Source organism: Dermacentor variabilis, chromosome 2 (genome assembly GCF_050947875.1).
Source record: "Dermacentor variabilis isolate Ectoservices chromosome 2, ASM5094787v1, whole genome shotgun sequence".
Lineage (NCBI taxonomy): Eukaryota > Metazoa > Arthropoda > Arachnida > Ixodida > Ixodidae > Dermacentor > Dermacentor variabilis.
In genome coordinates, this window is record NC_134569.1 from 144,794,576 (window position 1) to 144,816,720 (window position 22,145).

The 22,145-nt window shown below is 47.3% G+C and overlaps 1 protein-coding gene across 1 annotated transcript in view; it reads left to right on the forward strand.

The window, feature by feature from the left end:
- LOC142570478 (putative transporter YutK) overlaps positions 1–18,833 on the forward strand; it is a 30,398-nt gene extending 11,565 nt beyond the window's left edge. Inside the window, exons 4-11 of the mRNA XM_075678861.1 lie at positions 2,766–2,907; positions 8,809–9,033; positions 9,335–9,496; positions 10,160–10,285; positions 10,944–11,074; positions 12,552–12,723; positions 14,568–14,907; positions 18,181–18,833. Of these exons, the coding sequence (XP_075534976.1) occupies positions 2,766–2,907; positions 8,809–9,033; positions 9,335–9,496; positions 10,160–10,285; positions 10,944–11,074; positions 12,552–12,723; positions 14,568–14,907; positions 18,181–18,245 (1,363 nt within the window). The 3' untranslated portion in view covers positions 18,246–18,833. The remainder of the gene's footprint in view (positions 1–2,765; positions 2,908–8,808; positions 9,034–9,334; positions 9,497–10,159; positions 10,286–10,943; positions 11,075–12,551; positions 12,724–14,567; positions 14,908–18,180) is intronic.
- Positions 18,834–22,145: the final 3,312 nt, after the last annotated feature.

The window sequence follows — 22,145 nt, forward strand, 5'->3', positions numbered from 1 at the left end:
TGGGCCAGCGTCACGATTCACCGACCACCGGACACCTATGCGTATCATGCACGTGTGACCGCATCCGTAGGCGCTTCTTTTGGCCTACTCTCCGCCGTTCTGTGCGACAGTACGTTGGGGTTTGTGTCCTCTGCCAGAGACGCAAGACACTTTCCCTACTGCCTCTTGGCAGCCTTCAGCCCCTTGACATAGCCGATGAACGATTTCTCCGCGTGGGCCTCGATATTTTAGGGCCTTTCTCCATGTCAATCAGTGGCAATAGATGGGTTGCAGTCGCTACTAACAATGCAACGCGGTACGCTGTGACAAGAGTACTTCGCACCAGCTGTGCTACTGATGTAGTCGGCTTTATTCTTTACGATGTCATCCTGGGCCACCCTGCTCCTCGTAAATTAATCATGGAACGCGGCCACTGCGTCGTGTCTAAAGTAGTCGACGTCATTCTTCGTTCCTGCTCGACCAGTCGCAAGTTCACCACTGCGTACCATCCACAGACAAACGGCCTTAGTGAACGCTTCAACCGTACCCTCCCAGATATGCTTGCTATTTACGTGCGTGTTTGAGGAATACTGAATCTGGGACATCAACCTGCCTTTTGTGACCTTTGCCTACAACTGTTCCCGTCATGGCACAGCTGTCTATTCACCTTTTTGTCCACTGTTTGGCTACGAGCCACCATTTCCCATGGACCCCATCATCGACATTCACGCGGACACATCAACTGTCTACGCTCGTGATGCTCTAGCCCGTGCTGACATCGCCCGCCAGGTTGCCCGTGATCGCTTACCGGCTTCGCAGGTTAACTAAAAATGCCTTTATGACCGCCGACACCGAGAGGTGAACTTCCCCGCCCCCCCCCCCAAGATCGCTCGTCTTGATGTCGTTGCCGTCACGCCGCGTAGGCCTATGCGAAAAACTCTCCCGCTATGGTGGCCACTTCATACTCTTCTTATGCGAAGTCACCACTTCATACGCAAAGGCATTAATGTGACCTATGAGGTCGCTCCTCTGAACCCCAAGTCAGCATCTGCGACGATCACGAGTGACATAGTACATGTTTCGCGCCTTAAACCACACCACTGTCAACCCGAGCCCTAATTGCATCGGGACGGTGCTTCTGCCGCCGCCCGGTGATGTCACGGCGGCGATCCTGCTGGTCGGTGCTTGGACGGTGACGACGACTACGGTGCGGCTATCTGATGTGCACGTGCTAGTCATACCATTGCTGCAGCGTTGTGCGTCTTGCCTTGTAGATATATCCTTCTATATAGGTTCTTTCCGTAACGATATTTCGTGAACGCTTAGCAAGTAACTAATATCAATAACGGAGCGCCGGCAATACATACTTAAGGCAGTCAATAAAGCGAAGCTATATTATAGCGAATCTTTTCGGACTTAGCCGACCGTGGCAACTTGCGGCGGATGCCGCCCTCTCATTGTTGAATAGCTCACACACAGAACAAGAAATAACGTGTCTAATAGTGCGATCGAAGCTGGGTCCCCCAGCACAACGCCTCGATGCTCCAATCGTTAGGCCACAACGTCTCTCTCTCTCTCTCTCTCTCTCTCTCTCTCTCTCTCTCTCTCTCTCTCTCTCTCTCGCTCTCTTTCTCGATATATATATATATATATATATATATATATATATATATATATATATATATATATATATATATATATATATATATATTAGATTGGGCCACAAAAGCACGTGTGCGTCTTTCGTTCCGACACCAAATAGCTCTTTAACACAACGGACGCGTGCGGCGCGTCGCATATACAGGATGTCCATCATAACTTGAGCCACGAATTTAAAAATGAAAGGCGCGTCGGAAGCGAATTGAACCGAACGCATACTATTCGCAGTAGCCTGTAATAACTCGGAGAATTCTTTGTTTTCCCTACAACTCATTAATTATTTAAGGTTAATTACCCAACTTTTTAATTATTGGCTGAGGACCCCAAGTATAATACGCAGATTTGTAGAGCACCTTCAGAAACCACTGGTCGAATTGTTTCCTTTACGATACGTCTCACGTAGTCCTTTTTTCCGGGTTGCAAAGAAAGCCCGCGAAATACGAAAAAATCCACGTGACGGAGCGCTTGCGCAGTGGTATTGTGCTGATCTCAAGCGTGCGTTCGGTGAACAACATCGGCTCTCCTCGAATGACGTCGAAAATGCATGCTGCTGGCCGAACGCGGCCGATGAGATAAAAAACGCCCTGCCGCTTCCTCATCACTATTCACGATGCAGCCGACCTTGTTCACCGAACGCACGCTTGAGAGCAGCACAATACCACTGCACAAACGCTCCGTCACGTGGTTTTTTTTTCTATTTCGCCGGCTTTCTTTGCAACCCGGAAAAAAAGACTACGTGAGACGTCTCGTAAAGGACACAACTCGATCTTTGGTTTCTGAAGGTACTCTACAAATCAGCATTTCATACTTTGGGACGTCAGCCCATAATTAAAGAGTTGGGTAATTAAACTTGATTAATTAGTGAGTCATGGGGAAAAATTGTCTGAGTTACTATAGGCTATTGCGAATAGTATGTGGTCGGTTCACTTCGCTTCCGACGCGCCTTTCATTTTTAAATTCTTGGCTCAATTCATGTGGGACACCGGCAGATGTGTGCGCGAGCGAACCGCTTCACGAAAGCTCGGCTTCATGTAGACTGCACCATATGGGTTGGATATGCACAATTTTTGGAAGGCAATGTCCACCCGCAACTTTTAATGCCTCTATACATCCTCGTCCACGCACAGGACTGCTTGGGCCGTGGTGTGGCTCGCCGTGCTTCTGTTTGTCGCCATCGACTCGCGACTGCACCGACCCCGCGTCACGGCCAGCTTCGGAATGCTTCTTCTGGTCGGCTTCGGATACGTCTTCTCCAAGAACCGTAACAAAGTACGTGGTCGCCTACGGCTAGTGCTGCCCAACCAATACTTAGAGCACATCTTGCTTAGACGCCACGACCGTATAGTAGTTCGTAGCTTCACCTCGCGTCTATTGACCGCCCCGTGTGTTCGCTTACACTATATATCTCAGCAACCTATAACCTAATGTAAAGCGTTCTTGTGCATTTGAAAGCATTACCTTTTTTTTTACCTTCCTTGAGGGCGGCTCGATTGTTCTTTTTTTCTTTTTTGCAATCGAGTCATTTCTTTTTACTATTTATGATCCATGTTCCCAAATATCTGCTTTGCCCTTTTTTGCGTACAGCTTCACGAGCTAGCGAGCGATCGCACCTGTCGCACCTCCTTTCTGAGAAACCTGCACACATTTCCTTTGCAGCATCGTGCTGCTCTCGCGTGGATGAGAATACCTGCCTATACTTAGCTTTCATGAAACTAGAGCTAGTCTTTCTGCAATGAAATACTCGCATTCAACTATAGCGCCAATAACATGAACTGATACTTAAAGGCATTATATATTTTAAACATTTAAGCGCATACAGATAACACAAATGATGTGAAATGAGCACATTCTCTAATTAAAGAGCTGTCTAGAATTGCCGGCTTCGTGTGAATTCAAATTGAACATGGGGGTCGAAAGATGGAAACACCAATGTAAGATGAATGTTTTATAAACAGTGGTAAATTGCCTTGGACAGATTGGCTGATGTTTCGATAGAAGGGTCTTTGTCAAAGGTGGCCTATCATCCCTGGTGTCTTAGTTATAACAGGTTAGTAATGTAGCTGGATAAACAGGGGTAAAGTGGCTCAGACAGGCTGGTCGATGTTTAGGTAGCTTTAACGGGTTAATAGGCCAAGGATTACAATGCCACCTTTGGCAAAATAGGTCCAGCTTTCGAAACATCCACCAGCCTACCTGAGGCACTTTACCCCTGTCTGTACAACTCTTATACCACCGGTCTCGTGTGCCCGTCATAGTTCTTCATTGACTATTCTCTTCTTCGTGAATTAGGGAAAAGCCTAATGCTGAAATGGAAAAGCCCTAATTTTGAAACAAGAAATTAAATTGATTTCATAACTTCTGCCGATCCCAGCATAGTGCAGGATGTAGAAATGTTAGGTAGGGTAAAGTGCAGTGATCATAGGTTAGTGCGGGCTGGGATTCACCTCACTGTGAAGTTAGAAAGAGTAAAACTGGGGAAGAAGAAAAAGCCAACCCAGGCGCAGTAAGGGTAAAAGCAGACCAATTCAGGTTGGCACTTCTAAACAATTATGCAGCCTTAGAGAGATGAAGATGACATAGAGGCAATGACTGAAACCGTAACTAGGCTGGCTTGGGAAGCAACAATTGAAGTGGGAGGTAAGACACCATGGCAAATAGTAGGCAAGCTCTCCCATGTAACAAATGACCTAATAAGAAAACGACAAAGAATCAAAGCGTCCAACTCAAGAGACCAGATAGAATTCGCGGAACTGTCAAAACTAATCAACAAGGAGAAATAATGGTTATTCGAAATTATAACGTGATAAAGATTGAAGAAGCCGTAAGAAATGGACACAGCCTGGAATCAGTGAGAAGGAAACTTGGCATAGGACAAACCAAAATGTATGCATTGAAAGATAAGCGGGTTAATATCATCAGCAATTTTGAAGGGTTAGTAAAAGCAGCGGAAGAATTCTATACTGACCTGTACAGTACCCAGAGGACTCAGGATAACTCCATTCGAAACAGTAATGAACCGGATGCAGAAACTCCTCCTATAGCTATAGATGAGGACAGAAGGGCCTTGCAAGACATAAAACGAGGAAAACCGGCAGAAGTAGATGGAACAACAGTCGATTTAATCAATGATGGAGGAGTCATCATGCTTGAAAAGCCTGCGCGGCCCTTTATACGAAGTGTCTCACGACTTCAAGGGCCCCGGAGAACTGGCAGAATCTCAACGTTATACCAATCCACAAAAAGGGTGATGTTAAAGAATTGACAAATTATAGGCCCGTTAACGTACTTCCAGTATTATATAAGATGTTCATCAATATAATCTGCAATAGAATAAGGGCAACGCTGGACTTCGGTCAACAAAGGGAACAGGCAGCTTTAAGGAAGGGATGCTCTACAATGAATCATATCCATGTCATCAGTCAGGTAATCGAGAAATCCGCAGAATACAATCAGCCTCCCTATGTGGCTTTCACACATTATGAAAAGGCATTTGATTCAGTAGGGATACCAGCAGTTACAGAGGCATTATGTAATTAAGGGGTAGAGGACGCTTACGAAAATATCTTGGTAAGTATATATAGCGATACTACAGATACCTTAATTCTCCACAACAAAAGTAGGAAGGTACCTATAAAGGGGTCAAACAAGGAAACACAATCTCTCCAATGCTATTCACTGCGTGCTTGGATGAAGTATTCAAGCTATTAAACTGGGAAGGCTCAGGAATAAGGATCAACGGCGAATATCTCAGCAACCTTCGATTTGCAGATGACGTTGTCCTGTTCAGCAACACTGGGGCCGAGTTATATCAAATGATGGCCCTTAACAGAGAGAAAGTGTAATAGTGTGGTTGAAGATTATTATGAAGAAGACAAAGACAATGATCAATAGCCGGGCAAGGGAACAAGATTTCAGGATAACCAGTCAGCCTATAGAGTCCGTGAAGCAGCACGCTTACCTAGGTCAATTACCCACAGAGGACTCTGCTCATGAGAAGGAAATTCATTGAAGAATAAAAATGGGTCGGAACGCATTCGGCCGACCTTGTCAGATCCTGACTGGAAGCTTACCGTTATCATTGAAAGGAAAGGTGTACAATCAGTGCATTTTACCGGTGCCGGCGTAAGGGCCAGAACCTTGGAGACTCACAAAGCTCGAAAATAAATTAAGGACCGCGCGAAGAGCGATGAAACGAAGAATGCTAGGCATAACGTTAAGAGACAGGAAGAAAGCGGTGTGTATAAGGGAGCAAACAGGGATAATCGATACTCTAATTGACATTAAGAGAAAGAAATGAAGCTGAGCAGTCATGTAATGCATAGGTTAGATAACCGTACAGAATGGGTGCCAAGAGAAGGCAAGCGCAGTCGAGGATGGTAGAAGAAAAGGTGGGGCGATGAAGTTAAGAAATTCGCAGGCATTTGTTAAAATCGGTTGGTGCAGGACAGGGGTAATTGGAGATCGCAGGGAGAGGCCATATTATTCGGACGACAGCAACAGCAGCATAAAACGTGGCTGAAGTGACAGTAATACAAAGAGTCGTACGCCAGGTCTGCAAGGTTTACTACGTTTGTTTCAGCGCTGATTTGTACCAAGAACATAATATTGGTCAGATTAGCTGTGTGTATTATTTTAACCTGCCCTACATAATATAACACATGAGTGCGATGGCGCAGTGAGCAATCTGTACTCCATTTCATACATCGCGTGCAATACCGTGAAGGCAAAACTTCTTACGCTAGCTGTGCTCGCACCAAGAAATATGTCGGTGTTCTTACCAGCAATCACGTGAACTTGCTCTTTATCAGTAATTAATGAAAAAGCTTACACCTTAAAATTCACAAATTGTGTTATATGGCAGTTAATACGTTGTTTTAGATAATTTTGCATTGCGTTGTTTTCCTTCCCGGGTTTTTCATTCGCTGCTAGTCGCGGCGCCTCAAGCGCAGATTCGCGCGAACGCGTGCGAACGCGAAACTGCACGACCGCGAGATGCGCCCAGTTGCACGTTTTAAAGCGAAAGCTTTACTGGCCGCGAACTTGCGATTTCGCCGTGGCGGTGCTCCGAGGAGGCACATGACTTCACATCGCGCACCTTGCCGCGGATATTTCTCGCTCTCTCGCTCCCTAGTCACTACTGCGCATGCGCCACTAGTAGCACCGTGCCACAGGTGTTCCGCCGCTGCGCAGCGCCGCGCCTTTCCGCTTCCGCCTTTTCGTATGACGTCACACCGCGTTCCTCGTTGCTGCGCTCGCCTCCGCTCGCTTCGCCAGTTGCGTCGCATGACTGATAACGTGTCGGGGGATTGAAAAGGAGAGCTCGCGTGCGCCGCAATCAGTTGAGGCGGCAGTATGGACGGCGACATTTCTGATAATAAGGAGGAGGCCTGGAATTGACATCGGAACGAGATGAAGAGTAAACGAATCACCCAGGAAATAGACGAACAGCGCGCCGCACGACTGACTAAACGCCGCAATATAGCTACACAACCAGACTAACCTGGACTTGCAATAAACATTAACCAAGGCTAACCATGCTATGCCTTAGCTTTCGCTACGTATATCCCGGCATAGCCGAGCTAAGCCACGGCCAATTTTTGGTCTACCGAACTTCTTCCGTAGTTTCCACGGCGTTATGAAGCGGAGCATAGCAGGTTTACCAGCAACCTTGATGGTGCACACTGCAAGGTACCCCCAGCCTTGGTTTACTATGTGCATACCGGCCGACATTCCCCAATTTTTCGGATTTCGGCGACGAACGCGGCCTGGAACCGTGGTCCAAGGCAATGAAGAAACGTGACAAAGCGCTACCGCCGAGTGCAGCATCTAAACCGGCAGACGCCACAAAGCTATCGCGCGCATGCGTCTCAAACAGATGAACAGTTCGACAGTTGACGTACACCGCGACTCGGGTTTCGCAAGAGTATCCTAGAAAAAAAAGACAGGAGAACGTGTCAACGAAATCAATTCGGCTTTAACGAAGAAAATGATTCGCTTGACGGCGTATATTTGCAGCAGCGAGGATATTTGAGTACCGTTTGTTGTTTTGTTGCGCGATTCCGTATAGAAAACATAGCCGATGGCCAGCGCATCCGTAGCGTTATAGTAAAGGTGGCTATACACTAATTCGTTATATTGTGTTGTCCTGTGTTGAGCCGTGTCGGGCGATGACGTAGTTTCCGTGAAAGCTGAAGTCTACGAGGACTTTCTGCGGTAAACATGCCGTGCAAGCTTTCGACCGCACATGTTCCAGGAAATTCTAGCAGCAATTTAACAGAAATTTTTTTAGCAAAAGAACATTCGTGTGCTCTTTTGCTACTTACAAATCCCTACTTCCCTACTTATGCTTCGGTATATTTTAGCCTATATTATTTTTTTCTGTGACTGCGATGAATCATATGAATGTGACTATTATTCCATTTCGCTGGTGCGTGTTCGAGGCCTGTACCTCTCCGTCTGGTAGCACAGCCTTTCGGCCTCCTTGACCTCTCGACTTTTTTTTTTCAAAATAGATATTGATATCGAAACAGCTGCACTGACGAGTGACTAGGACATTGCAATAACAGTTTTGCACACTTCAATTTAATGCAGCGCCGCAAGAAGCCGTGATCAGCTGAGTTACTTGCGACTGCGCCTATCTCAGCTTATGTACCATATCAGTACTATTCCGTGATACCTCTCGGTATCAACACGCATACTTCAAGTTAAAACCTCCGAAACCAATTGTTCTTCAGTACAGGTCCCCATTCAAAAACCTTCGCAGATGTGTCGCTGTTTCAGCAAATAATACGTCAAAAACAGCGAAGCTGTAAGAACGAGTTCTCACAACCTTTGGAAGTATATTAAGGGGGGAGGGTTGCAAGTGCCCGGAATCAAGACTTTTAAAACGGCCTCGTTCTCCAGATTCAGTGCAATTCCATTTCCTGTATTGTCCATTATAAACACTCCACTATACCCGACCTTACAGCTTTCATAGTCTCGCGTTATATCCGACGCATGTCTACGTATGCTGTGCCGACGTCTGGCTACGCATTCCAATCGCTTCCTAGGGCTGCGTTGCCGGATGCTCTTTCATTGGCATTTGATAGCGACCGCGGACACCGTTGCTGTAAAACCGACGGCTGCACGCCAATTCAACGGTGTCCTCGCTGCTGCTTATGCTCACCGCAGATCAAGTGGCGCCCCGTGCTGAGCGGCTTCCTGCTCCAGTTCCTGCTGGGCCTGCTCGTGGTGCGTTGGAAGGTGGGCCGAGGCGCCCTGCTCTGCTTCGCCGGCAAGATGAACGCCGCCATCGCGTTCGCCGGCCACGGGGCGCGCTTCGTGTTCGGCTACCTGGCCACGGGGCAACTCGACGGGGACGGGCTGCCCCAGCAAAAGCCCGTGCTTGCACTCACGGTGCGCGCTTCCATATAGACGCGCGTGGCACCTCAGCGAGTGCTGGGCTCACCGTGAGAAACGTTAACGAAAGGTGTCGCAGAGGTATAGGCAAAGCAGGGAGGCGGTGTTGAAGCGCTGCTGTGTATACGTAGAATAAGAGTACCCATAAGTTGCAAGTTATTATGAATGCATAAGTGCATAAACGCGCCCACCATGTGCGTGTGTGTGTGCAGGGGGGGGGGGGGGGCGTGCGTGCGTGCTTCTGTTTTCGCCCGGAACCAATGTAATTCGACGACCGCGGTCGGCTTCTGGTACGCAGGTGCTGTCTGCCGTGGTGTTTTTCGGTCTGCTGGTGTCGTTGTTGTGCCACTGCGGGCTACTGCAGTGCCTCGCACTCAAGGTGGGGCGCCTCATGGCCGTCGTGATGGGCACCACCATTTGCGAGTCCTACTGCGCAACGAGCAACATGTTTCTAGGCGTGGTGCGGTTCATGTATATTCATGCCTTCTCCAATGGACGATGCGCGTTGCTGCGTTTCTTGTAAACACTTTCTTTAAAAAAAAGCTCGTTGTAGTTACTACGTGCTGTCACAATGTTGGCGACCTTGATATAACTGCCCTTGGTAACGGTAGAATTAGTAATATTTTTTTACTAACGAAGGCAATCACTTTACTAATGGGTCTCGGCTACCAACTTCACACGCCGTCCGCCTCACATTGGATACAATTTTTCTAGCCTATAACGCCTTTATTGGACCCTCTCTAGAATACGCCGAAATCCGATAAATGCGTCGTATGCTAGAAGCATTGTGGCCAGTGGTGCTAACTGCATTTGGACTCGGTGGCTCAGAATAGAGAGTTATATAATTTCTTTATCTATGGTCATAGCTCAGCCTGCCAGCGGGCCAGCGTAGACGCCAATGCACACGTAGTACCGCGCATGCGCACTGGCGTCTACGCTGGTCGGCTGGGCCCGCTGGCCCGCTAGCTCGCTGAGCTACACCTCTCTAATATATGCTTCGTAACGAGCCACCGAAGCTGTGTAGAGAGAAAAGTGAACGTCTGTACAAACGTTGTCCCTGTCGGCGCATCGAAACACCCTGCTGAAATTGGCGCTGGGGCATTCAATTGTCATTCGCACGCAGGCCGACTCCGTGCTCCTGATAAAACCGTGCCTGGCGCAGCTGACCAGGTCCGAGATCCACTGCGTCATGACCTGCGGCTTCGCCACCATATCGGGAAGCCTGTTCGCCGTCTTCACGACCTTCGGCGTGAGTTGGCGCTCCTCCTCCGTGGCGTGTCGCAGGTTCAAGAACATTTAATAATCATTGTTTTTTCCTCGTATTTTTTTCTGACATGCAGGGAGGTCGTGTACCAAGAAAATACTTGTACGGAATTGTACAAGTATTCTTGAGCATTTGACAGTTTTATCAGTTCTTATGTGTAGCTTTCTGCATTTGACAAAAATGTTTTAAGACCCAAACAAGAGACACGGAAAAAAAAGAAGGTCAGACAAAGGACAGGACAGGGCAGGCAAGAGGGTCAAACACAGGACAGCGCCTGTCCTGTGTTTGACCTACTTTTTGTGCCGTGTATCTTGTCTGCGCCCTAAAGAAATTGTCAAATATGCACCAACTAGGCCCAAAGAAAGTTTTCGTGGATTTGGTTCTATAGTAAACGTGTCTGCAATCGCAATGTTTATAGTTTTGTCCGTGCATCCCCGCATCTGGGCGGTTCTCGTCTGACAATATAATCGACCCTCTAGCAGGTATATCAATCTAATCTATACATTTAGTATCACTGCCATACTGTCCCTCTAATGTGTGATATTCATTCTGTCCATATGACCACGAAGAGCGTATAACAGAGTAGACGTGTTGACTGTCAGGGAGAAATAATTCTTCACTACTAAGAACGTTGTCACTGCAGGTGAAGGCCGAGGACATGATTGCCGCCTCATTGATGTCGGCGCCGGCGGCGCTTGGATTCGCCAAGCTTTTCTATCCCGAGACGGAGGAGAGTTGCGCGGGCCTTGAGAAGTTCAGCGACCCCCGTAGAAGGTAATAATGGTCACACCTCAGGGGCCCACAGGCGGGAGATGGCGTCCCAGGAAGGATCTTTGCAAGTCGACAGTTGAAAAGTTAGACTTCCGTAAAAGTCAGAAAACCTCATGGTGTGGCTTGACCATGCTTCAGGAGCGATGAAGGAACGGAGCCCAGAGCAGCGTGTCCTCCGCAGCCATTTATTCCAGAAAGTAGATGAAGAAAAAGAAATAGCAATACGGCCCTCTCATTTGCAGCACTTCCCTTTATCTTTCTGTATAGGCACTAAGAAAGCGAAGTGTTTCCTCGCTCTTATCCTACAACTTTTGCGTACGGGCTTTTTACTAACTTGGGCCTAACCGGGCCGTATAATACATTGTAGTGACGGTGAAGAACAGAGTAGCAAGAAACTGTGTACTCCTAAACTAACTCTTTATTGGGTCAAGTTGTGTCCAGAAAAACAGGCTACAGTCAAAGCGCAACAATAGCGGCAAGTACAGTGTGGGCAATCGTCGAAAATCTGATCGGCTCAAGAGCGTCGGCTTTTATGCATGACTCATGGAAAGTTCTAGCTCATTCGCTGGTGCCCGTGTGCTTTCCAGAAAGTACTACACAGTTTGCGTCGCAGATACAGTCAGATTGCAGAAGGTTCGGTGGAAACCGATAACGAAACATGCAGGCGCGTCCTGCGCCAAGCAACCACGTTTAACATTTGTTAGCTGGTGAAAAGCGGTAACCGGAGATAAAGAAGTATGCGTGTCAATGCCCTGTGCAGAACTATCGCGAAGTGACAGGAGATTCCCTGATATGCACCTTAAGTGTACCATCCACATATTTTGTAAACATTTGCCCGTGTTTTGCGTTTGACACTATTGCAATTATATAGGAATGTTGTTGGGACAGGAGTTCCTTGCCTTGGTCGTGATCCCTCTGAGAGGCACAGAGGCTACAACCAGCCAAGGTTTAATCTTCCTCCGGCGAAGCCAGACCGGCTGTGACCGCGGAGAGTTCTGGGCGTGCGCACCGAAACACAGTCCGTACCGCGCCATGGGCGGTCGTTTTCAGACCCTCCGACGAGAGGCGCCCTACAATGTATTGCATTATTTGCTCCCTCCTTACGTAATACCCCTCATGGGCGCTTAAATAAATTTTAACGATTATGATGATAATTATTATGATGATGATGATGGGGATGCTTTCAAACATCAGAACGCTTCTGATGTTCTATTTGTTGCCCTTGAACGCTGCTTGAACAGTAGGAACGGTAGGCTTCCTCAGACACTTGCAGTAATTACAAATTGGAGAGGGAGAAAACTGTCAGCTACACACTATTCCTAAGCAATATACGCAGAATGGGCCTAACAAGTTCACATCGTGTTCGTCTTGTTCAGTTCTTTCTTTATCTTTATTTTTCTTTTGTAACAAAGGCATCATCTCATTGTCGTCGCAAATTTGATAATTCGCGCCGGTACCCTTGCGACCATTTCGTTGGCAGCCGTCCCGGCTGCACCCTGCTGGAGTCCGTGTCGCACGGCTTGTCAGCACAGCTCCGGGTGGCAGCTCACGTGGTGACCTCGCTGCTAGGATTCCTGTCCTTCATGGCGCTGGCCGACTCGCTGCTCGCCTCCCTGGGATCACTCGTGGGATGGCCGTTCGTCACGCTCAACGTGAGATGTAGATCCCTCACTTCCTTCAGGCCTTCGTTATATATTAGAAACGTCATTCTTAGGCTTCGTTAAGTGGCAGAACGGGTCGATTACGTACGCATGCGATAGAGCTTGTGGCGGCGCCCCAGTGCTGGCGACGACAAAGATCGCCTGAGTCCTGATGAGGACGAAGTTTGAAAAGCATGCACTGAAGAAAATTAAATACAGACAGTCTCCGGTTTCTCTTCCTTGCGTATGGCGTATTTTTCACGTGAAGATATCAGCAGGCTCAATGCAGCCCTATTGCATGTGGCGTCGGAAGTATCGACGACATTGCACGGGACGTGACGCACTGCGCTCGATCAGCATATCTTAGGTAGGAAAAGGTCCGGAATCTCAGTCGAAAAAAATAAGCAGGGATGAAACAGACAACTGCACACAACTGCTTCTCGATCTCTTCCGAAGCTACTGTTAACGTAGGCGCCAGAGGAAAAGACGCTTGACTGAGCTCAAGCTATATGGCTGTCCTCAGGCTCGAAAATTAATTCAAAGTGAAGATAATATTTATTGTGACACTACAGTACCCCTTAAAAATACCTTCCCGTGCCGCATGCCAATCTGATCAACTCGTGCATCAAAGACAAGTAAGCTGTATGAGTGAGTTCTCACTCCTGCAAGTTCGTTCTGCTACTGCTCAAAATTCGCACTAGACTTTGCTAGCTGCTCGCTGTACCCTGCGCAATTCCGTCGCTATACCGGAGTTATTTCAAACGATTAACTATATCCGAGCTTAGTACTATAGTATACTCTCCCTTGCATAGGACACATATTAGCACAACTTGCTCTCGGACTAGACAGTTATACTACAAGCAATAGCCATAGCGTTAACACCAAAGTGACAGTACAATAGCGTTCGTCCTGTCACCTTTCTTGTGTCCATCCTGTTGACGCTAGAGTTATTGATTTCATGTACGCGGCACCTGCTTTACTGCTCCGACTCAGCTTTGCACAATGCGTCTTTGCCCACTCGATACCACTAGGCCGCCGCACAGAAACGTTGTGACCCCTTCTCCGTCCTCAACGCTCTATGGCGCGATAATGGGACAACCTAAAGCATCGGCAATTTGAGCGTCTCCATAGACTTGACGCTGGTTTGCAATTCCGGCTTCCACTTCGGTTGCGGAGAGGCCAGGAAACACTCATCCATCGATTACGGCTCGGTGTGGCATACACTCACCGATAACTTCACAAGATTGGACGAGAATGGACTTAACTGTAACGTCTGTCACACTCCTGGGATTAAAGCTCACATACTTTGCGTGGTGCCTGAATATGCCAGCGAGCAAAGGATACTTAAGTCTATAGTGTTGACTGTCTGGACTCCTACCCGTTTTCGGAAGAAAAGATTTTATAAGCGCGTGGAGAGGAATTGACCATGCCCGAGGCACTATAAGATCACTCTTGAACTTTCTTTCTCAGACTGGCTTAGATGGTCGTCTCTAGGACCTGTGAGACGTGAAGACAGTGCGAAATGTCTTAGCGCGATAACTTTGTGTACGGACAAGATTACTTCTGCGCGCATTGTGTCTAAAGCGCGCATCCGCGTATTGGACAACATGTATAAACTATTTCATTGTTCCATATCATTATCACCTACCTTTCCCTGTATCTCCCACTTCCCCTTGCCCTAGTGAGGAGTATCAGGTTAGAGGCACGCTTTCCAGGCCGACCTCTCCTCCTTTCTCTTCGTTAAAATCTACTCCTCCTCCTCCTCCTCCCCTACGCAGCTTCGCCCGTGAAAGCTTGTCAAGAGCTACACATTCATTCCACTCTACAGTCGCCGTTCCATTGCGCGATAATCCCAGTGGCTGTTGGGTCGGCTGTTCGTGCCGCTGGCCCTGGCGATGGGCGTCGGGCTTCACGAGTGCTCGCGCGTCGCCTCCCTGCTGGGCCTCAAGGCTGCTCTCAACGAGGTCGTGGCCTACGGCAAGATGGGCGAGCTGGCACGGGGCGGCCTGCTGTCCCTGCGCTCGCAGCTGCTGTGCGCGCACACCCTGTGCGGCTTCTCGAGCTTCGGTGCCCTGGGCGTCCAGTTGGGCGCCTACGCCGCGCTGGCGCCCGAGCGCCTTTCCGACTGCGCGCGCGTAGCCGGACGCGCCCTGGTCGCTGGCTCGCTGGCGTGCTTCATGACCGCCTGCACTGCCGGTAAGTAGGGCAGGATAAGCCGGTGAGGAAAATAATTCCTCAAGTCTTGCTTCTCGGAGCGGCCCACTGAGGCCCACGCATATCCTCTTGGATTATTTACCATGCCTGCCCAGTAACATTGCAATGCGTGGAAGGTTAGTAGTGCACCATGGCTGTACCGCGTTCTCGGACATTCGATACCTGATGCTGCTAGAGCACGGAGGATTATCACCGGGCACTGCTTCAACACCGTGGCCACTCTTTGCTTGCGCGCTTCTCGCCGTCACATCGGCAGGCAATGAGAGGAAGTTGACGTGACCATGACCGCCATCCATAAACTTCGACCATATGATGATGGATGAATTCTATTAGCATCCCCTTCGAAACGGGGCGGCGAGAAGTAGTAACCTAGTCTGCTTAAGCTAATAAGTATTACATACATGAATAGTAGTCTCGCATTTTGCATTGTTCTTTATTCTTTCTTGATTCATTAGGACCTCTATCTCCATATTGTAGACTTGCCTGTGCCTGTAACGGCACCGCTTCTCCTCTCAGTTCTTTTTTTTTTTGTTGTTTCACCGTCACTGTAAACTTCTTTCGCTCATCTCAACCACTGAACAGTTAATTGTCTCATGCGCTTTGAATCCCAGCACTTCTGGAAGGCGGGCCTACCCTACTGCTCTTGCTGTGATGACCTTGACATTGCATTACGTCATGCTTTGGTGCCGCACACGAATACCTCATCCTATTGCGAGTATTTTTGTCCTCAGGCAGCCAGCTATGCCCTCAAATAGCAAGGCACAGCCCTTTGTGTTATTTTACAGATTTTTACTCCTGAATTATTCAGTCCAGCATTTGAAGATCTCCGTGGCCTCGCTTCTTTCGTTTTTTGCTGTTATTGTTTGTTTTGTTTCCATCCTTCGGATACGGGTTACCGCCTCTGTTTCTCTAACTTTCTTTTTGGTGGCTCTGCATTGTCAATTTACGCTTTCAATAACTCTGTATTTGTTTCCCAAGTTCCTTGACCTCTTCCCCCATTCCATGAACACGATTTCGAGGCACATGTATTTGTGCACTTCAGCCACTTATTTATCTTATTCCATTTTCTTGAGTCTTTCTTCGACGCGAACTTTGCTCTGCGCGTCTGACTTCAAAGGGCTCCAGCATACGTTATCTTGCACTGTCTCATTTGTGGTTTTACCGTGGACCCCCAATGCCAGGCGGTCAACCGACCTTTGGTTAACTTGCAACCCTGGCAAGGTTTCTGATTTTATGCACAGAGTGCCAGCTGCCAACCTTGACCCTAGCAGCAACTACTCGGAAAGTGGCGCCCTCTACGTAACCCCTGGTTTTAGCATCACTCGGCAGACATCGAAAAAATGCAAAACGCTACACTCAGACTCGAAGCCGTACATTAGTCTCAGTCTGAGCTACCCTAACTGCGATAAGGCGTGAGTTTACTTGAATTATTGTGTGCGAGGCCGGCATAAACATAAATCTTAATCGGGCATAGTCAAGGTGAGTCGAAGTACATGTAATTTTGAGTCAGGGTGAGTTTCACTTAATCAAAGCTTGGCCGAATGAATTCACGTAAGTCTGAATCACATGTGGGGACCTATAACGTAGAACTATCCCAATCTGTTTTTTTTCCAATCTCCTGTAGTCAAATTTACGTAACCGCCGACAGAAGCATCGAGCAGTCACCCGCAGCGTTGTCTGAACGGCCCAATCAAAACCTCTCCTCGTTTATAGGAGGTCACTTGTATTCGCTTTCAAAACTAATAACATCGCTTACATTATCTAATTGGCTGACACGAGGCGAGGAGCATGCTCAATTGGAAAAGGATTTGATGGGGCCGAACCAGCACAGTCAAAATCGATAATCGGATTAGGGTAGTGGTGCCGGCGTCTGCGATTGGTCCGCTTCCCCTGACTAGACTGTGGTGGCTGGTCAAAAATTGCGGCTGCATGCAACGGAGGGTTAAGAATACAGCTAAAACGGTTCCTCAGCAATGAAAAGTTCGCAGAGCGATGTCGTATACGTGCGGAAAGGGCTCGATAGCGCTATGCTGCCAGGCAAAAAGCTTTATTACACGCAAATAAATACATGCTCAAGCAGGTGCGAGTAGCCAGTGCCTGAGGGATCGACGGGCCGTCATCTTCCTTTCCTTTCGGAACGCGCCAGTTTCCGGCTATTCAGAGAAAAATTCAGTTTTGTTCGACATGTTAATGCATCTTTAACGCCTACACGTCATTTTGATACGGGGAGTCTTCGCGGTCTTGTGACGTCGCGTGATAGACAGGTGAAGTGCGCGCAGGCCAATAACGTTTGACCAATAACAGAGGGCTAATGGCGAAAGGCGTCGAACCAGAAATAATTTTTTTCTTTCGTTTGGTCTATTCACGCATGATCAGGGTATGATCAGGGCATGATCGATTGCTCCCCATATGAAATGGGGAGCAATCGCGGTTTTCATGACGTTGCGTGGCAGACAGGCGAAGTGGGGACGGCTCAAAAATTTTTGGCCAATCGTCGAGGGCTGATTGCAGAATTGGAATAGAAAAGTTTGGAATAGCTTTACGTTATTTAGCACCCGTTATATATTCAGTCCACATGATCCTTCATGAACGTGTATCGAAGAATGGAGCTGAGACGTTGATCCTCTGTGTCTGACTGGCATGGCGATTCCGTGAATAAGTAAGCTCACATGAGTATAAATAGTCCGAGTAATTTCGCCGGGGTCTCAATTCCTTATGCGTTTGAGCCCCGTATAGTGAGGCTTGTGAGGTTGTTGTGACGGAGACTGGGTGAATTTTGCTGTTTTTGCCGATCTGAGCTGTATAGCTCACTACGAGGGACACCACTGAGGATGACACTAGACTGCATTTCGCCGGCAACATACGTCGACCACCACAGCCGGCTATCGAACAAAGTATATAGCTTTACGTCATAGCGCCCCATGTTGGTAAACATCAACGTACAGTCTTGTTGGCTGTGTTAATTTAACATTTATGTCACCTACCTCAGTGTTTCTCCCGCGTTTCAGCGCTGCCTTTCTAAAGATGTACGTCGCCTGTTGGTCAGCATGTTACACAGGGTGAATAGGCCCACGAACTTAGCGTCACGAAATTTACCAAAAAAACTAACGTTGATCAAATCTCGTAACGTACGATAATCCACAATACTCTGCCGCATCATATTCTGCTCCATCTCCAAATAGCCTTTCATTAACCACTTCGTTTCACATAGATTGAAGAGTGTGGGTTGGATCAGATTTTTCTTTTTCTACGCAGGAGCGCTCACGGACACTGCGGGCTACGATGTCCCAACGGCCTTCAATAGCTACGACTTTGTTTAAAAGGCAGCAATAAAAAAGGGCGGGAGATATTTCTGCCACATTAAAGAAAATTACATGCCGAAGTTCATGCACACTTGTAATTTAGGGGAAAATTGCAAACGGCTACTTTAAATGAGCGTGACACGCTACAAGGAGCCTCGGCTGTCTCTTTACTCCGGCATTTACTTCAAACATAGTTGACGTTCTGCCAGGGAAGATTATAAATATGCTGCTTGCTTTGGCCTTAAAACCTTGATAGTTGTGTGGTACTTCGTCCGAGTTCTTGGGACAGCAAGCATAGGGGTATGTGCAAACCGTCTCCCGAGCACTATCCCCCTGAAAAGTCGCACACCCCGCTGGGGCGGCTCCTTGGAACCAGTGGGTGTCGGGCGGAGGGGGTCGAACCACGCACTTCCCGCAGCCAAGCCGGACGCTGTACTCATGCGCGCATACAGTCATGCGAGAACAGCATCTAGGTTTTGATGCAGCCCAACAACGTTGAAGATAAGACGAAGAGGAAGGAACCAATAAATGAAACGATTATTAAACGAGTTGATTGCAACGCTCGATCAAAATGTTTTTTTTTTCGCTTTTCAGTCTAAATTTCGCCTGTCGCTCCTGTCCAGCGAGCGTTTTTCGCTGCTTATGCACAACGTTATGGCGAATGGACCATTCGTTTCCGCAGTTCACTAAGAGAGAAGCGCAGCGAAAATCGAACTATAATATGGGTTTAAAAATGGACACTTGCGACAACCAGAAGTCTTCAATCATTAAACTGTGGACATGCTGGGGTACCTCTTATTTTCTTCTTGAGGGAGGAAGGGGGGCGGGGGGCATATTAACTGACGTGCCACCACTGAGCGACAAGATGAAACGCGTCACCGCTCACCTTTTGTGAAAACTTGGTTGCAATGGTTAAAACTGAAGCAAGCGGTTAGCTTGAAAGAACATTTCTTTCGGTTTCGCTTAGAGCGAGTGCCGAGGTATCAGTTTGCTGTAGTTTTCGCAAGAAAAGTTGCGACACTACATCGCATTGCAAAAAGGCGCTTCATTACTCTATCACGTCGCACCGCAATTAAACTTAATGTAACTGGTGGCTCGTCAAGTTAGTTTGTACTAGTCACAGTAACAAGGTCGGTGCCAGTCATGCACTCTAACGCAACCACTAGCAAACTGCGCCGCTGCCACAACCAGTCTTGCTCGGCAGAGCTCCAGACTGAAACTATACTGCCAAGTTTCGTGCGTGGCTTTGTCCATGCATGAGTGCGTATCACTGCAAATAAAGCGATTCTCGTAATTTGAGACCGCCTAGCAGTGCTTCGAATGCGCTGCAGATATTTCGCTTAGCATTTTTTTTTTTCACGAACCGCTTCAGAAATAAATTTGAAGCAGTTTCTCCCACTGCATGCCTTGTATATCACCTTTGAATTCCAATTTCGAAAACAGATACATGTAAGCAACATTTGGGGATTAGCGGCACACGGGAAGGCAAAAAGACGTGGCTTGGAGCAGTTTACCTGTGGACAGGTATACTGATAGCGGATATCAAAATAATGAAGCTATTAATTGTATCATAGGCGATATTAATGAGTACAAGAGATCGGGCCAGGTGTTATTAGTAGAAGATATGAATGCGTACAGAAAGGATTCAAACAGATACACTGATTACAACGGTTTTCTAGTGCTTGATCTGTGCGACGAACAGAACCTTATAATAGTTAACAGGGAGAATAAGTGTCATGGAGAGCTAGGTAACGTGGCAATCCGGAAATAGGCAATCATGTATCGATTGCTCCTTAGTCTCAGAAGCGGTTGACGAACGACTAGACGAAAGGATGATAGATGAACATAGAAAAAATAGCCTGGGTAGCGTTCATAAACGCTTAACCTTCAAATTTGGGTAGGATACTGACGCAAAACACGAACCAATAGCATCGGAATTTCTAAAAATGAGTGAAAAGCAAATAACAGAGATTGAAAAAAATATGTAGAAACTAGGGGTGTTTCCTGCAACAGTCTTTGAATGTAAGGAACTGGAAGGCATTATGCAGCAGGAGATAAGACAGACATGGCCAGACAAATATTGGATTGGAAAGAGAAAGCCACGTGAGTGGCGGAGCAAGGAAATTAAAGCATGCTATAGAAGAGCGCAATTAGGCATCTAGAGATCATCGAGAAGCTAAAAAACGTTGGGATTACATGACGAAGAGGTGCTCCTTAGATGGAATAAATACAGAGAAAACAAAAGTGGCGAGTGAGCTCGTGCAAGAGAAAATTGAATATACAAGTGCAGGTTGGGTGCATAGCATTTGCAAAAGAGACAGAGGCGCACCAAAAACATTGTGGAACCATGTAAGAGCACTCGGAGCTCCAACTAAAGATTCGCAAACGGCTATAACAGATAAAGGCCCTAACATCTTCGAAGGAAAAGATGCGCTGCGGTACGTGAGGGTACGTTGATAGGAATAATTCCGGCAAAAAAGAAAGCGTAGTTCAGACTCAGATTCAGCAACACAGAAGCCTGAGAGACCAAAATTTAGCATTGAAAACTTTTGCTGGAAAAAAGCAGAAGAGAATGTTCCTGATAACACAGCAGCAGGACCCGATGAAGTCCAAATACAGATAACCAAAAACCTCGGTCCAAAGAGGGAGGCACTGCTAACTAATGCCATAGAGCAAGTAATTAGAACGAAGAAAATTCCGATTGGATGCTTGTGCAAAGTTTTTGTCTGTTTTCTTCAGCTGCAGCACTAATTTTCCTCGCTAAATCAACCTCACACATGCACTATGTCCGTAACCCGTGGCAGGATCATAGAATTAAGAGTCGGGTAACGCTGAGCATATTTCGTTGTTTATAGATACTCAGTTTCTCATTTGTGTGGCCAATCCCCCTCTTGGGCATGCGCCATGTTGAGAAGCACTCAACATTAGCCTTGAAGGGCCGAACTGAGTCGTGAGGTAATTAATCAAGCATAATTTTCTTGTGCAGGTCAGCATACTGCGGCGCAAAACTGCGCTCCTTTTCACACATACACACATAGCAGGTAACGCTGCAGAAGGTGCACAAGTTGTGCGGTCATACAGGCCTCCCCACGCGCCTTTCGCGGGGAGGATGTTTTCGATCCGCGACGTTTTCTAGGGAAGATCAACCTCTGGAGTCAAGTTTACCTCGAATCCCATTACTTGAGCACATTTGCACGTCCAGTATATCAATCGGAGATTCTTCCCGCCATCTGCTTTAAATGACTGCGCAGGGTCCCTGCACGCCTGTCGAACCACAAAAAAAAAGGAAAAGACACATAAGCACTGCTACGCCTACCACCATCTCACCCTTCAAGAAGGAACCGGTCGGAATTCGAAATTTCGGTTTTCCTAAAATAAACTTTGGTTGGAGTTTCCTCGGTCGTTAATTCAGCGATGGGCTGTGGCCGCTAGCTGGTAGCAGAAATGTGTCACTCCACATCGTTCAATGGTAAAAAAAGGTTCAGATAACATCCGCTGCCTTTCATGTAACAGATGCGTCATATTTTGTGACATAAACGTATGAGACTCATCTTACAGGGATTTGCGTGGCGTTTACATATACATAACAATCTTTCATATGTAGCGCACAATTTTTTCGGTCGGAAATGTGAGCCGCGAGAGAAGCATTTCTAGCATTTGTGGTGTTTCCTGCTATGTATGAAACGGAGTATACGTATCTTTATCCCTATTGCCCACTAATTTCGTCCGCCCTTCTACCAGCAGTTCAAGACATTTACAAACCGCTGCAAACTTGCGGATGGGTGGTCGACGATGCGCATTTAAAATGTAGACGAAAGTGTTTTGATGGGTCCAGTTTGGTCGGTTTCGTGGTATTGAAACCAATGCACTATGGAAATGAATTTATCATATACATTACTCATACATGGCCTTTTTTTA